The sequence below is a fragment of the Harpegnathos saltator genome, unplaced genomic scaffold (assembly GCF_003227715.2).
Source record: "Harpegnathos saltator strain DR-91 unplaced genomic scaffold, Hsal_v8.6 scaffold56, whole genome shotgun sequence".
Taxonomy (NCBI): domain Eukaryota; kingdom Metazoa; phylum Arthropoda; class Insecta; order Hymenoptera; family Formicidae; genus Harpegnathos; species Harpegnathos saltator.
The window spans coordinates 988,015-1,003,507 of NW_020230382.1; the positions used below are offsets into that span (position 1 = coordinate 988,015).

A 15,493-nucleotide genomic window follows, 5' to 3' on the forward strand; every position below is an offset into this window, starting at 1 on the left:
GGTTCCGCATATATACGCGAGCAACTTTATCAAGACTTACAGATTCGCCGTGAACGATTATCTGACGGTCGAAGACGCGGAGCAGCGCGCCATCATGCTAAGACACTCTTTCACCGCCAAGACTTTCATGTGTTCCATGGTGTTGTTCTCTTACTACGACGCTACGATATATATGATAACTCCTTACCTGGGTAGTCTTATCAGCCATCAGAGCAATGTAACGCAGGAGGATGTTGAGCTGGAGTATGCGTTACCGTCGAGATGCGCATTAGAATATTTGAATGCGCCGCAGCAGAACATGTACGCCACGTACTGCATCATCGAACTGATCATGATGTTATTCGTACGGTAATATTTACATTTTGCACGGGATGATTTCTCCCCGTTACATAACAATTAGCGTAAAATGTCAATCGCCGACTGTATGTTAACTCCAAAATGTGCATCAGTGTATGTTTTTACTTCGTAAAGGTAATGACGGTTTGTTTATCCACATTGTGCTGCATATCTGCGGCCAAGTGAAAATCCTAAAATCAAGTTCATCAGCTTTGATATCACGGCGCCGCAGATCTACGATCGTTTACACATGCTAATTCAGAGACACGATCACTTGATCGCGATGACCAGGTTACTTGCCGATGCGGTCAGTTTCATTTTGTTGGTGCAGTTATTTGTTAGCAGCCTGCTGTTGTGTACGCTAGGTAAATGTTTACATCCCTTGTACTGATTCATGAGGCAAATATCCCGATGATTATACAGCACAGATTTACATGGGGCAAGTAAATATTATAAATATTTTTGCAGGTTTTCAGGTCGTCATGGCGTTGAAAGTTAACAACATTAGCATGACGTTGAAAAGCTTCATGGTACTCAACGGCTGTCTGGTGCAAATAACTATCTATTGTGCTGTCGAGGATTATCTAAAATCCCAAATGGAAGAAGTGAGTGCCTTTACTTATCAAATCGCTTGGTACCAACTTTCCGCAAAGCTGACAAAAAGTTTGTCTTTCATCATTATGCGATCTCAATCTTCCGTCCATTTGCAAGCGGGAAATTTCATCGTGATAAACTTCGAAACTTATATGAGCATTCTGAAGACTTCTATTTCCTATCCTATCGGTACTTCGCGTAATGGTAGAAATATAGAGTTACAGCTATAGAAAACGAATTTTACAAGACACAGCTATAAGTCTATGAAATTTGGAATCCACTTTCATAGTATGTTATTCCAATAAAGCTGCTAATTATAGCCGCAACGCAGTAGTCTATCAGTGCCAAATCAACAATCTCTTCCCTCGCAATGTACAAATAAATGTACACTTCAAAGAAAAAGGAGGGAAAGAGAAAGGGCTGTTGATATGTTTATTGCGACATACAAAACCCAATTTCTCTCTCATACGTATTTTTTGTGAGAAATATGCTCTTCTCCTTGTCTTTTTCGATATTCACCCTTTCGTGCTTTCGTGACAACTTGCTCTCACTGAATGGAAGAGAAACGTTTTGCGCGAAAATGTAACGTGAAAATACGATGAAACCGAACTAAAAGTGAAGATGAAACGACCTAAAAAGGGATATCAAAGACTTCTGTGACACGATCATTTAGACTCATCTTCATAATAACACAATTTGGTACGCGCGATGGATATGCTCGCGAGCCACTTTTATGTGATATATTGCTCTACATTATATAACTCTACGTTACAAACACAAGAGAAGCGATCGTGCGTCTCTTATATTAAATAAAAAATGAATGCTGTGGGTGAAAGTTTAAGTTCTTATCGGATAGAGGTTCAGTAAAAGGGTAATTCGCCGTAGCTCATGGCGACCCGCGCGTCTTGGAATCGTAGAAACAATTCGCCGAGCGGGTTGTTCAACGCAATTCCGGTTGAATAAAATATAAAGCGCAATATATCGCGTTGGGATAATATAGCGAGCACGTCGTTGACCATTGGCTACAGTTACATTATTTCAAGCCGATGACAAGTGAACGATGGAACGACGATATCGCGCGCGCGATGACCCCTTTCAAATTGCTAATGTGGCCCATGGGTGGTTGGCCTCTTCAAGTTTATAACATCTTTTCGCTAATACGATGCGTGGCGGTTACTTCTGGTATGGTATGCACTACATGCAGTATCGCAGTCGCTTTCGAGGACGTAGAGAGATAGCTTTTCAAGATGGTTTAAACAAAACGGATGTCGCGATAATATAATACTCTAATATCGACGACGGGAACAAAGAAATAATTTTTTTTGTGTGGAAACAGAATTATCTCCTGTTCCAGAATTTGGCATGAAAAAACTAATGTTGCGAATACTATCTATTCGCGCTATTTTGACACATTGATTTTCTCATGAAACTCTCTGCAAGGAGTTGGATCGAGTGAAATATTTTTAGAAATAATTGTTAACCTCGCACAATTATCTAATTCCAATCTAATTTCTCAGAGTGTTCGAATTAATCTTACTAATAACTTTAAAAGTCATTAGAGAAACTGAATTTGGAGAAGATTAATTATCTGCAATTAGATACCAGCAATATTGTCGAAAAATTGACGGGATAAAGTCGAGATATATACTTTCGTAGACGTAATGTGTACGACAAAATGTATCTCGTTTACACGTATTAACAGAGCATAATAGTGATCTTGCCGTCCATCGAGATTTACTTGGGTTGCAACGACGCGGAGAGTAACGTTGACGCTCTCATGTTGATTGTTTGCGGATTACTCGCTATGGCAAAGATGATATGGTTCCGCATACACGCGAGCAATTTAGTCAAGACTTACAAATTCGCCGTAAATGATTATTTGGCGATCGAAAGCGCGGAACAGCGCGACATTATGCTAAAGCACGCTTTTATCGCGAAAACGCTCATGTGTATTATGGTGTCCGTAGCTTACTCCGACTCTTGCATATTATTCTTAATCTCCATTCTGGGTAATAGCGACAACGTAACACAGGCGACTAACGTAACACAGCATGAGGTTATCCTGGGATACACAGTACCGTCAAGATGCGCTTTAGAATATTTAAATGCGCCGAGGAACATGCATGTTACCCACTGCATCATCGAACTAATCATGCTGCTATTGGTGTGCACCAGCAACTACGGTATATGATTATTTTTTCAAATTATATAATACTACGCATAGAATGAGTGGGATAAATTTTCGGAGTATACAAGTGTATGATCAATATCAGTGTGCGTTCACTTTGGAAATCTCAATGTGCTTTCACTTTGTAAAGGTAACGACTCTTTGTTTCTACACATCGCGTTGCACATTTGCGCTCAGGTGAAAATTCTCAAGTCGAATCTCATCGATTTTGACTTCATGAAGCCACAAATCAACAAACGCTTCAACGCGCTGATTCAGAGACACGGTGATTTAATGGAGATGACCAAGATACTTTCCAATGTAGTCAGTTTCATTTTGCTGATGCAGTTATTTCTCAGTAGTATATTATTGTGTATACTGGGTAAATATCTTATCAGTGATAGCGATTCATGGAACGGGCATCCGATGATTACGAAATAATGATTTGTACGGAATGAATGTTAATATTGTGAATATTTTTGCAGGTTTCCAACTTATCTTGGCGTTGAAACTTAATAACTTTGCTATGTTAGTGAAGAGTTTCATGATACTCAACACCTTTCTGGCGCAAATAACGATCTATTGTGTTATCGGGGATTATTTGAAATCTCAAATGGAAGAAGTGGGCACTTTTATTTATCAAAGCACTTGGTACAATCTTCCCGCGAAGCTGACGAAAAGTTTGTCCTTCATCATTATGCGGTCTCAATTTCCTGTTCAGTTGCAAGCGGGAAATTTTATCGTGGTAAACCTCGCGACTTATATGAGCATTCTAAAGACCTCCATTTCGTATTTGTCAGTACTTCGAGTAATGGTAGAAACATAAAATGCACTACACTGTTAATGAGACAACAACAAGATAGAGAACTGTAAGTCTGCAACTCGGAATTGATTTTTGATGAGATAAAAAGTACCATGAAGGGGGAAGACTTTAGACGGGAGTGTTATTTTAATAAAATTGCTAGTTATTGTTGTAACGCATTCGTCTTATTCGAATCAAAACGACAATTTCTTCCTACTCAGTGTACATACATGAAAAAAATAACTGTTTAATACACGAAGGAAACACATTAACAATTCTGTTGCGAAAAATATAGCGTTGTAAATTTTGACATACGCTTATTTTTTAAAATAAGAAAGACGATTTCTCTATTTTTCTTGATATTTATCCTTCCGCAATTGTCGTGACAATTTGTTCTCTCCTCTTCTTCAAGGCAACGATTATAACACAGTTATTTGAATATCACTCAAGTGTAACGGTTTCGAGCTCTTCGATATTTTCACGTAGCACGCGCCTGTGATGTTCTAGTTCTTAGAAAAACATATAATAACGGAAAAACGTCTCACCTTTCGTTGTTCCGTTTTTCTGAATCTGTACTCGACACCCTGTACACCTTCATTACTTTCAATGCAATTCGGTTGTTCATACCAATATCACATTTCATATGGACTCTTATATGTCAACGATTTAGCGTAAAAGCATTATTCACTGCACTTCTGATGACGATGCGCGAATTAAATCTATAACAAACGTTGCATCAAAAACGTTGAGTTAAACAAAATATCGCGCAATTGAGACATAAACAAAAAAAAAACGAGATATTTTTGTCCATTTATTACGAAAGTAACTCGCGATGTTCTTCCGTCATTTGTAAGACAAGACATGTAATAATTTTTCTCTTACTGTTCGTGTGCGATATGAGCGCAACTGTGGAGTTAGATAGGTAGCGATGTACAAAACGTAACCATATAGTTTCTTGGTCAGAACAATTTGACACAATAGAGCACTTCTCCGCATTTTGCACTAATGCGTGCGTAAAGACGGGTTGACAAGCGGGTATACGTCCCGAGCTGAATAAAAAATAGATCCTGATACTTGCGTCGCGTCGACGTAGCGAGAGCGGGATCGGTTATTGACGACAGCTAGTAGTTAGTCATCGTCTCGATCCAATGGCAAGTGAACAATGGAACGACGATATCGCGTACGCGATGACCCCCCTAATGCTCGTATTGTGGCCTTTAGGTGTTTGGCCGCTTCAAGTTTATAACATATATTCCCTAATACGATGCGTTGTAACCACTTGTTGCATGGTACGCATCTTTCGAGCAAAACCTCGACGATTCTCAACGTGTATTATAAACTAGTTGTTGGTGGGCATAGGATAGATCAACTTTTGCAAGGGACTTTTGAACCAAAGCGATGACGTTGCCGAGTATTTAATTCTGGATGTTAGATATTCAATTGTTGACAACATAAAGAGTGAAATATCCTTTTTCTAGAAACAATACGTGAAAGTAAAAATATTTGCATTACATGTTAGACAACAATATACAAGTATTGATAACTCTCTCTCTCTCTCTCTCTCTCTCTCTCTCTCTCTCTCTCTCTCTCTCTCTCTCTCTCTCTCTCTCTCTTTCTCTCTCCCTCTCTCTCTTTCTCTCTCGATGTGTGTTATAAATTATTTTTCTAGTCTATATTTTACACGAGAATACGCGATATATGCGATTTTTTTGTTTACTGTTTTGAAGATTACTTCTCGTTATTGAAATATTTAGATAATACAAAATATAAAATCTTGATACACATAAATATGTCAATGAATGCCTATATATATAGGAGAGGGGGACAAACTGTCTATGACACAACAAAAAATATCTGTCTGTATTAAAAAAATATTTCTAATATCATACTACTAGTTCACCTCATACTGTCCTCAAATTCGATATATTTCTTCACCAGCTCTTAATCCAGCTAAAAAAAAAAACTAAAAGATGTTTTACATCATTCTTATCTTTCATTAAAGATCGTTATTGATAGTTAAACATATCAAGGTATCGAATAAATGGAATTGAAAAATATTCTTTCTAAACGCGAGATCGGCTGCATATAACGAAATCTATCGTTTATGCATATCAACAGAGCATAATAGTGATCTTGCCGTCCATCGAGCTTTATCTGGGCTGCACCGACGCGGAGAAAAACGTCGACGCGCTCATGTTGATCTGTTGCGGAATACTCGCTATGATGAAGATGATATGTTTCCGCATTTACGCGAGCAACTTCACCAAGAATTATAGCTCCGCTCTGAACGATTATTTTATGATCGAAAACGAAGAGCAGCGTGCCATTATGCACAGACACGCTCTTATAGGAAGGACTCTCTTGTGTTCCCTGATATCCGTTTCTTACTTTGACTGTGGCATATACGGGCTAGTGCCGTTTTTGGGTAGTAACGACTTCAACCAGACCAACATAACAAGTGAAGGTATCATATTGGAGTACACAATACCGTCAAGATGCGCTTTGAAGTATTTGAACGCGCCGAACATGCATAAGATTTACTGTTTCGTCGAATTGCTGGCGATGTTAGTCGCAAGCACAAGCAACTATGGTAATATCTGCTCATTGTATGTGATTTTGTTTGTTTTTTGTGTAAAGTTGTGCGGAGAGTGACAATTTGTCGAGTGTGGCTTTTTGTAACATTAAAATTAACTGCGTTCAATGTACTTTTACTTCGTGAAGGCAACGACATTTTGTTTCTGCACGTTGCGCTGCATATTTGCGGGCAAGTGAAAATTCTCAAATCCAAGCTTATCAATTTTGACGTCGCGGGGCCGCGAGTCTATGATCGTTTCTATATGCTAATTCAGAAACACAGCCATTTACTGAAGATGACCAAGATACTTGCCAATGCGATCAGTTTGATCCTGCTGATGCAGTTATTTGTTAGTAGCATACTTTTATGTATAATAGGTAAATATTACATCACTCAAGCCAATTTCGTAAAATAAATCGTTCAAGTCAGTTTCGTGAAATAAATATCTGATGACTGCTTTATAATGATTTATACGGGCATTATAATTATACATAAATGTCATAAATATATATTTTTGCAGGATTTCAATTTATCTTGGCGTTGAAAGTCAACGACATTACTATGACGCTGAAAAGCTTCATGGTACTGAACGTCTTTTTAACACAAATAACAATATATAGTTTCGTCGGCGATTACTTGAAATCTCAAATAGAGGAAGTTGGTACTTTTATTTATCAGAGCATTTGGTACGATCTTCCTGGGACATTGACGAAAAATTTAACATTCATCATCATGCGAGCTCAATCTCCCGTGCAGTTCCAAGCTGGAAATTTTATCGTGGTAAACCTCATGACCTATACGAACATCCTGAAGACTTCTGCTTCGTATTTGTCTGTGCTTCGCGTAATGGTGGAACCGTAAGAGGTATCATGAACGAATAAACTGTAAATCTGCAGGTTGCAGCTGCATTCGTAACGTAAGAATTTGTAGAGGCGATAGTTTAATTAGGCGTAGTATAATTTTAATAAAATTTTTTGTCATATTCACAATATTTAATTGGCCTATTCGTGCGAAATGAAGAATTCCTCTGCGTGAGTAATAAAAAATGCGTACCATACACATTGGAAAGAAAGCACTCGATCGAAACGATCGAGAAAGATCGAAGATTGAGATTTTATAGAAAGTTAAAGATTGAGATACTCTCCAAGCTTATATCGTACGCGCACTTTTCGCAGCTAATTTTTCCATCTTTCGGAATTTAGCCTCGTTCGTTAAACCTTCGTTGTAACATCATTAATCTCTAAGCGTATCGGTTGTTACCTTCCACTCCAGCACGCTGGATTACAGCGTAGCATCAACATATCGTTCGGTACCATCCACTTTGGACGTTGATCATTTCTAGACAGTTCTCAGATCTCTACTAATTACGTCGACTATGGCGCGATTTTATACAATTTTACGACGGGTCCTTCTTCGCACAACGCACGTCATTCTCACTACGTAACGCTTCTTCTTCATCGCGTCATACCGCAGACGCAATTCGTTCTTCACTGTTCCACTGTGACTCCTACCATAGAACAGCCTAGTCATAGAGAGTTATTGCAACAGTGTAGAGACACGTGTACGCTATCCCTTTTCACGTTTATCGTCTCACCATTCCGGTTGCACCGGTACGAGTGAATAAAATATGAGCCCATATGAGGGTAATGCATCTTATTTGATGAGACAATCTACGATAATGTCTTGTGGCGATGCTCGTAAACCGATATCGAATTTGCGAAATCGAACCCTTCGCTGATAACCACCTCACAAAGTAGTTTCGAATGTGCAACCATCCGCGCAGTTTGTGCCACCATCATAATGCCGGATGATCGCTGGAACGATGATGTCGCCTATGCCTTCGACACTCATAAAATGTTTATGAACGCGATGGGTCTGTGGCCACTTCAAAAAATGACGGCGTTTACGATAATGCGATGGAGCTTACTGACGATTCTACTGGTACGTAACAGAGCGGAAAGAGAGCGGCGTGTGACGCAGCACAGAGGAGAAGTTAAGAAGCTTTAAAAAGTGTGTAATGTACTGACTTTTTTTAACGGATAAAGTTGTAGAAATGCGAAGGCTTAAATAAACACAGATTGTAAGTACAGCGATATCGAGAGAGCGATCTTAACGTTATTGAAAGAATAAATTCGAGGACGAAGCGCGAAATTATTGAGAATAGCAAGAAAAGTCGTCAGAAAGCATCAAAGAGACAAGCGTTGCTATCATATTTTTTAATAGACATTTTTTAATAGTCATTTCTACGTAGCCGCTCACCATATTTTCTAAGGCAATGGGTAAACATTACTAGTTGGGGGTGTTCGCCTTCATATCCATGGAGTTCACTAGAACCGATCGCGACACCGGCAAGAGCATAGAAACAATGTTATTCTCCATGTGCACGGGTGCTACCTTGCTGAAAAATTTCTGCTTCACCGTCAATCGGAAGAAGCTGGCCAAGAATATTAACGTCGCTATCGACGATTGGCTGGTCGCTAGGAACGACGCGCAAACGTACAAGATCATGAAGAAGTATGCGTTTCAATCCAGACTCTTCACCTCGGTGATATTATACCTGGCCAATATATGTACGGTTCTTTACATAATGGTAATCTTCTTGTTAAACGCGAGACAAGACGCCTTAGGTACCAACGTAACAGAAGGTAACTTATTTTTTTCAATCAGCGTGTTCCGTATATAATTATTTCAATGCAATATTTGCTCAACATTTGCATGGACGAAAACGATTGAGAATTGATTGCCTTGCTTTTCATGCCTGGTACTTAATTCCTGGTATTTAGCTTCATGCTTGTTACATCATTCTTTTCAACTCCTTCTTCGCTCTATCTGTCGCTCTATCTAACTTTTTGCTAGAGCCGTGTATTAATATTGTTACTGTTATTCTTAAGATCTGCATTTCACGCACAGCTAACACCAGCATGACGGACTTGACCTTTGTACTGCCATCCGGTGATTTGGGTAAGAAAGTCACCAGCATGCCGCTTTATGCTGTGCTCATAGTTATACAAAGTATTCAAATAACTCTAATATCCGAATCGGAATCCATCATGGACTGTTTTTACACCAACGTCACGCTGCACCTCACCGGCCAGCTCGAGGTGCTGAAGATGAGAATCAAAACTTTCGCGAGCAAGACGGACACCGTCGCGAATCACCGGAAGGAATTCGCCAAATTGATCGACAGGCACTGCGAGCTAATGGAGCTGAATCATAATTTAGAAAATACGTTCAATCTGATTATATTGTACCAGCTTCTTATAGTGACGCTTCTGGTCGCGCTGTTAGGTACGGCGAAGAATCTGCTTCAAGTTTGTCGCATGATTGATGAATTTCGAGACTTTTGAGCAATTACACTTGACCGTTTTGATCGCACCAGCCAGCAGCGATTGCAATCAAATCCTTATTCTCATCTCAATTTTCATAGAATAAGAAATTTCGATATTTCAGGGATACGAATATTATTCTGCATAAAGAACCACGATTACGTCATATTATCGAAAAGCGCTCTGGGTTTGAGCTACGTGTTCACGGAGTCCGTGGTGTACTGTTACTGCGGTGATTTCGTGCAGAACGAGAGTGAAGAATTATTCCATGCGTTATATACTACTTCCTGGTTCACGCTTCCTGCCTCGTTAATGAAGGATTTGAACTTCGCGATGATGAAGTCGAGCTACGCGTTTCATCTCAGCGGAGGAAAGTTTTTCAGCGCTAATCGCCAAGCGATGTTCAACGTTCTCAAGACCGCGGCGTCGTACATCTCGGTCTTGCGAGTAACGTTGATGAACGAATAACCTGAATGAACGATCACGCGTGTGTCTATGTAGCGCGAACGTGGAGCGTTCGCAAGAATATATTGTACATAGATCGTGAATGCTGTGTAAAAAAGAAGAAGAATATGATTATAATTAAATGACTTGCGAAAGTACGCTTTGTGGACCTCCTAATCACCGAGATGACTGTTAGAGTTCTTGAGCGAATTGCTAAGGAAATAAAAGCAAATTTCGAGTTTCAGTCGTCACTTCGAAGGGATACCACGCGGGGTCGCTTCACGCAGCTGTAGCAGGAGTTATTCGAGTTCATCGAGCACGGGAAATACTTCGTTTCTTCCGCGATCATTCAGGCAACTTGCTACCGCTTCATACCTATCGGCGACCAACAGGTATTATTCGATCAATTTGTTAACCGTTCGCCCCCTTCGATTAAGCGGTGGACAGCAGGGAGCATTTTGCCCGCGAGAAAACACACAGACCCGCCGTGCGTGCCACGATATCGTTCCACTCATACTTGATTGCGAACATTTCATACACGCACGTGGTAATTTGTGTGCATTATCGTACGTCCCGAAAATGCACTGGCGGACGAATTCGTCGCATCACTTATCTTATCGCCGTAAAGACAGGTCAGCATGGGAAGGACAGGTGTGTGCAGACGACGGCAATTGATCTCGAAACAAAAGTAAGCCATTGATCCGGCCGTGGCAATATACAGTCTGTCCCAGATCCAATGAGACTGGTCTAAAAAAAAATACAAAGCGTTTATTATTTTGATTTTTTATTCTTGTTTATTCAAAATAGTCTCCTTCTGAGTCAATACAGCGCTGGAAACGTTCAACAAATTTTTCGCAACATTTTTTATACTCATCGGCTGGAATGGCCTTTAGTATGGCGGTCGAAGTCTTTTGGATGACCAGGATGGTATCGAAACGATTTCCTTTCATCGCTAATTTCAGTTTGGGAAATAGCCAGAAGTCGCACGGAGCCAAGTCAGGTGAATACGGTGAATGATCGATAACAATGATGCCTTTTTTGGTCAAGAATTCACGTACCATGATGGCTTTGTGCGATGGTGCATTATCGTGCAACAAAAACCAACTGCCTGGCTCTCGATATTCCGCTCGAACTCGTCGAATTCTGGCCCACAATCGTTGTAGAACTCCCAGATAATATCTGGGCAGACACACAGCGGTCGCTTCGAAGAATTTCTTTGACTTTCTCGATGTTTTCTTCATTGCGAGTGGTTTTTGGCGGCGGTGCTCGGTCATCGTCTGCAAGGTCCTCACGACCGTCACGGAATCGGCCAAACCAACGGAAAACCTGTGCACGGGACATGCATTCATCCCCGTACACATTTTTTAGCGTTTCGTACGTTTCTGCACCACTTTTACCCAATTTAAAAGTTGGTTTTTCGACCGACGTACACAAAGTGGCTTTACATAAAATGTCAAACCACAGTGAAATATCAGCCGAATTCGCTCAAATTTTGAGGTTAAGTAGATGAAGGGTAGAACATTCACCTACCATCATTCACTCATAGATATCGCTGCGCTAAGAACTTTGATGGAACCAGTCTCATCGTATCTGGGACAGACTGTGTAATTCAGTCACGCATGACTACAATTTTATTTTGCTATCGATTTAGTCGTCGCCGAACGTGACGGGCAAATTGGAACAATGAGATGGATTACAGTTCTCCCGCGATCAAATCGACGATGGAAATATTCGGTGTATGATCGTTAGAAATTCGTACTTTGCACAATTCAGCGAAAATTCACGAAAACTCTTGAAAAAAATTCAAGTCGGGATCTTGAAAGCGATTTTTCGGTAATTGATACTTCCGACATACAATACAATCTCATGTGAGAATGCAATTTTATATTTATATAACATCACGTAATACATATATCTCTTTTGAAAGCTGCTTTTGTCAAAGTCTTTTCAAAGTTGCGAAATTCTCGAAAATAGTCTAAAAAACATTCGCATAATAGAAAGTTATGTATATGTGTAGATAAATATTATTGTCCGCCATTTTGAACCAAGAAAAATTATCATCAGAAACAACAGACGGGAGGTTACGTTAAATTTTTACGAAATTATTAATAAATAAATTTTATGTACATTCAGCTGACGATACTTTTTACATTTATACTGTGATTATATTTATAATCTAATTTAAGATCTCGAAATTTTCGACAAGATATCGGAATATCTTTAGAAAAAGTTAAGGGGTAAGACACATGAGATCTGTAAAAAGTATGTATTATTTTAAGTATGTGTATTTCAGTATATAAAATGCACTCAGCGCACGTAATTTTACATAATACAAACCTTGTTTTCAGACCAATGCGAGTTATCGGTGAAAGATCTAATGATCGTTGTGATAAGAACGAAGACTCCTCTTCGAAATATCATTGGACAATTTTTTCTATCTCATGCGTACCACCATCCTGAAAATCATCAAAACATACATATCCTTCTGGTAGGTGACTGAATTGAATCGCCTTATAAAAAGAAGTTCAAATTATGTCTTCTTCGTTGCAAGAGACATGCATGTAAATAAGTGAAAGAGATAATTATATTTCAATGCACCATCCGTTCATACCCTGGTAGCAGACTGACGTCAAATGACGTACTAATGACGTCTTAATGACGTTCATTAAGACGTCATTAAGACGTCATTAGTACGTCATTTGACGTCAGTCTGCTACCTGGGTAGTTTCTTCACCATTATTTACTTTCATGTTAATCGTTAAAGAATGACTTACCCAAGATGAATTTGAGTTTCTTTCGTCTTCTTGCGAATATCACTATGCACGTCACCACGAAAAACACCCGCCTCAATACTTTGTGCTCAATAAGGGAAAATAGTTGACCAGGTAACGAAAATGCGACTACGGACGCATCACAATGTCGTCATATGGATTCTTACCCAGCAAAAATTCAACGTAAGAGCCGAATTCGCAATTTGCTGCATTTTACGATAATGCGCGCATTAGAAGCATAGGAAAGACAGGCCAATAAGCGAATGTACGGTTCGAGTTGAATAAAAAATGAGCCGCGGAACATTCGTGCCGCGGCTATGTGACGAGCACATCATCCGTTATCGGCAACATAGTGACAGCCATTACTTCAGCCCGATGGCGAAGAAACGATGGAACAAGGACATCGCGTACGCGATGACTCCCTTCAAATTGCTAACGTGGCCGATCGGCGTTTGGCCGCTTCAGGTTTTCAACGTTTTCTCGCTAATACGGTGGATCATGACTACCTGTTGCCTGGTATGCACCTTTTGAGTTCAACACTGTTACGCGATCCTTTCAAGACGTAGGTACAGTAACTTGAGACTTAGGATCAGTCAAACATTTAGTTTAGAATAACATTATATAAGATGAGATATTCTTTAGTGCACTGAATCGGTATCTAGAAAGATATAAATTTGGAGAAGAAGGAGAAAGTTTTTCAAGTAAAGGTTATAGGGACAAGCTTAACGTTTGCTCGTACCAACAGAGCACGGTAGTGATCATGCCGGCGCTCGAAATCCAATTCGGCTGCACCAATACGGACATGAACGTAGACTCCCTCATGCTGACTTCTTGCGGGGCACTAGCCATGTTGAAGACGATAATGTTTCGCGTTTACACGGAACAACTAGCTGACAATTACAATTCCGCGATAAACGATTACCTCACAATCGAGGATGAAGAAAAGCGCGTCATTATGCGACGACACGCTTCTCTTGGGAGGATGCTCGCCTGTTTCATGGTGTGTTTCTCGTACTTCGCCAGCGCGATATGTACGCTAATCTCTGTTCTAACGAAAAACGAAGATACGCAGCTCAACGTAACGAACGTAGAGACAGTGGAGGAGTACCCGATACCGTCGAGATGTACTTTAGAGTACTTGCATGTACCGACTAGCATGGCTAAGATAATTCGCTTATTCGAATTTATGGCTCTTATACTCACGAGTACCAGTAACCACGGTAAGGATACATTTGTTAGTAATCGTAATTATCGCTTATTACTTGTAATTATTGTTTACTATTTGCTGTTTACTATATGCTGTTGTACTCCTGCGATTTGCTAAAATGATAATTAATATATAAAATGATTTCTAAACAGTAAGAAATCGCTAATGCTTGAGAGAATCAATTTGCATGTTTTATCCGTTCTTTCACGAAGGTACCGACGCTTTGTTTCTCAACATTACATTGCATGTTTGCGGCCAAGTGAAAATCCTGAAGGCCGACTTTAACAATTTTGATACCGCGGGTCCGAGAGCCCACGAGCGCTTCGTCGCGTTGATCGATAGACACAACTACCTGTTAACGATGGCCAGCAAACTCGCTGAGGCGATCAGTATCGTTATATTGATACAATTTTTTATTAGCAGCATCCTTTTGTGTATAATAGGTGGGTATGCTTCGTTTTTCCTTGAAAATATTCATTCGCGACACTTCTAACGTGTCGGCAAAAAAAGAATGTGATGCACTACAAGAGCTTGGATTAAACAGGCAAATACTTCCACAGAGCTTCAACTTATCTTCGCATTGAAGACCAACAATTTCGGCGGGGTGGCCAAAGATATCGTGATATTGACCTCTTTTATGACACAGTTGTCATCGTACAGTTTCGTCGGAGACTACCTGAAGTCCCAAATAGAGGAAGTTGGGCTGTCTATTTATCAAAGCACCTGGTACAATCTTCCTCCGTCAGTGATGAAAAACATCGTCTTTATTATGATGTGGGATCAATCTCCCGTGAAACTTCAAGCTGGGAACTTTATCGTGGTGAATCTGTCGACCTATATGAACATCATTAAAACATCGATGTCTTATCTATCTGTTCTACGCGTGATGGTAGACGCGTGAGAGACGCTTAAGTATAATAAAATGAAAATTATGATCTATGATCCTGTAATCGGTCGTAGATGAAATTCCGCAATATAGAGAAACAATGCATCTCATAATAATCATTTTTGCAAAATCATCAAGTCAAAATGTATTCGTTCGTGTGTCAATAGAGTGACTGAAGAAGGAGCGACCTTCTTTTGTGCAACAGCGATGAGAAAAGAAGCGAGAAATTCTTTCCGCTAAATTCATCAATTACCTACGTTTTTCCGTAAATTGATGTAAACGCTAAATTGCACATTAGGACTTGTACCAACGGTTTTGTTATGCCAACGGAAAATGCAATTCTAGGTGGAGAAAAAGGGATTTCTCTCCCTTCTCTCTCGGCCAC

The 15,493-nt window shown here is 39.9% G+C and overlaps 3 protein-coding genes across 3 annotated transcripts; all 3 read left to right on the plus strand.

Annotated features, from left to right (window-relative positions):
* Positions 1–5,034: 5,034 nt before the first annotated feature.
* Positions 5,035–7,347, plus strand: LOC109503895 (odorant receptor 13a-like). The gene is made up of 4 exons (XM_019841596.2): positions 5,035–5,188; positions 6,018–6,489; positions 6,621–6,851; positions 6,995–7,347. Exons 1-4 carry the CDS (start codon positions 5,048–5,050, stop codon positions 7,333–7,335), a joined length of 1,185 nt encoding a protein of 394 aa, XP_019697155.1. The 5' UTR covers positions 5,035–5,047; the 3' UTR covers positions 7,336–7,347.
* Positions 7,348–8,779: 1,432 nt separating this feature from the next.
* LOC112589630 (odorant receptor 47a-like) lies at positions 8,780–10,347 on the plus strand. The gene is made up of 3 exons (XM_025303641.1): positions 8,780–9,119; positions 9,385–9,762; positions 9,925–10,347. Exons 1-3 carry the CDS (start codon positions 8,792–8,794, stop codon positions 10,266–10,268), a joined length of 1,050 nt encoding a protein of 349 aa, XP_025159426.1. The 5' UTR covers positions 8,780–8,791; the 3' UTR covers positions 10,269–10,347.
* A 2,585-nt stretch (positions 10,348–12,932) lies between these two features.
* Positions 12,933–15,483, plus strand: LOC105183840 (odorant receptor 13a). Its single transcript, XM_025303635.1, has 4 exons — positions 12,933–13,531; positions 13,761–14,235; positions 14,435–14,665; positions 14,783–15,483. Exons 1-4 carry the CDS (start codon positions 13,304–13,306, stop codon positions 15,121–15,123), a joined length of 1,275 nt encoding a protein of 424 aa, XP_025159420.1. The 5' UTR covers positions 12,933–13,303; the 3' UTR covers positions 15,124–15,483.
* The last annotated feature ends 10 nt before the right edge of the window (positions 15,484–15,493 follow it).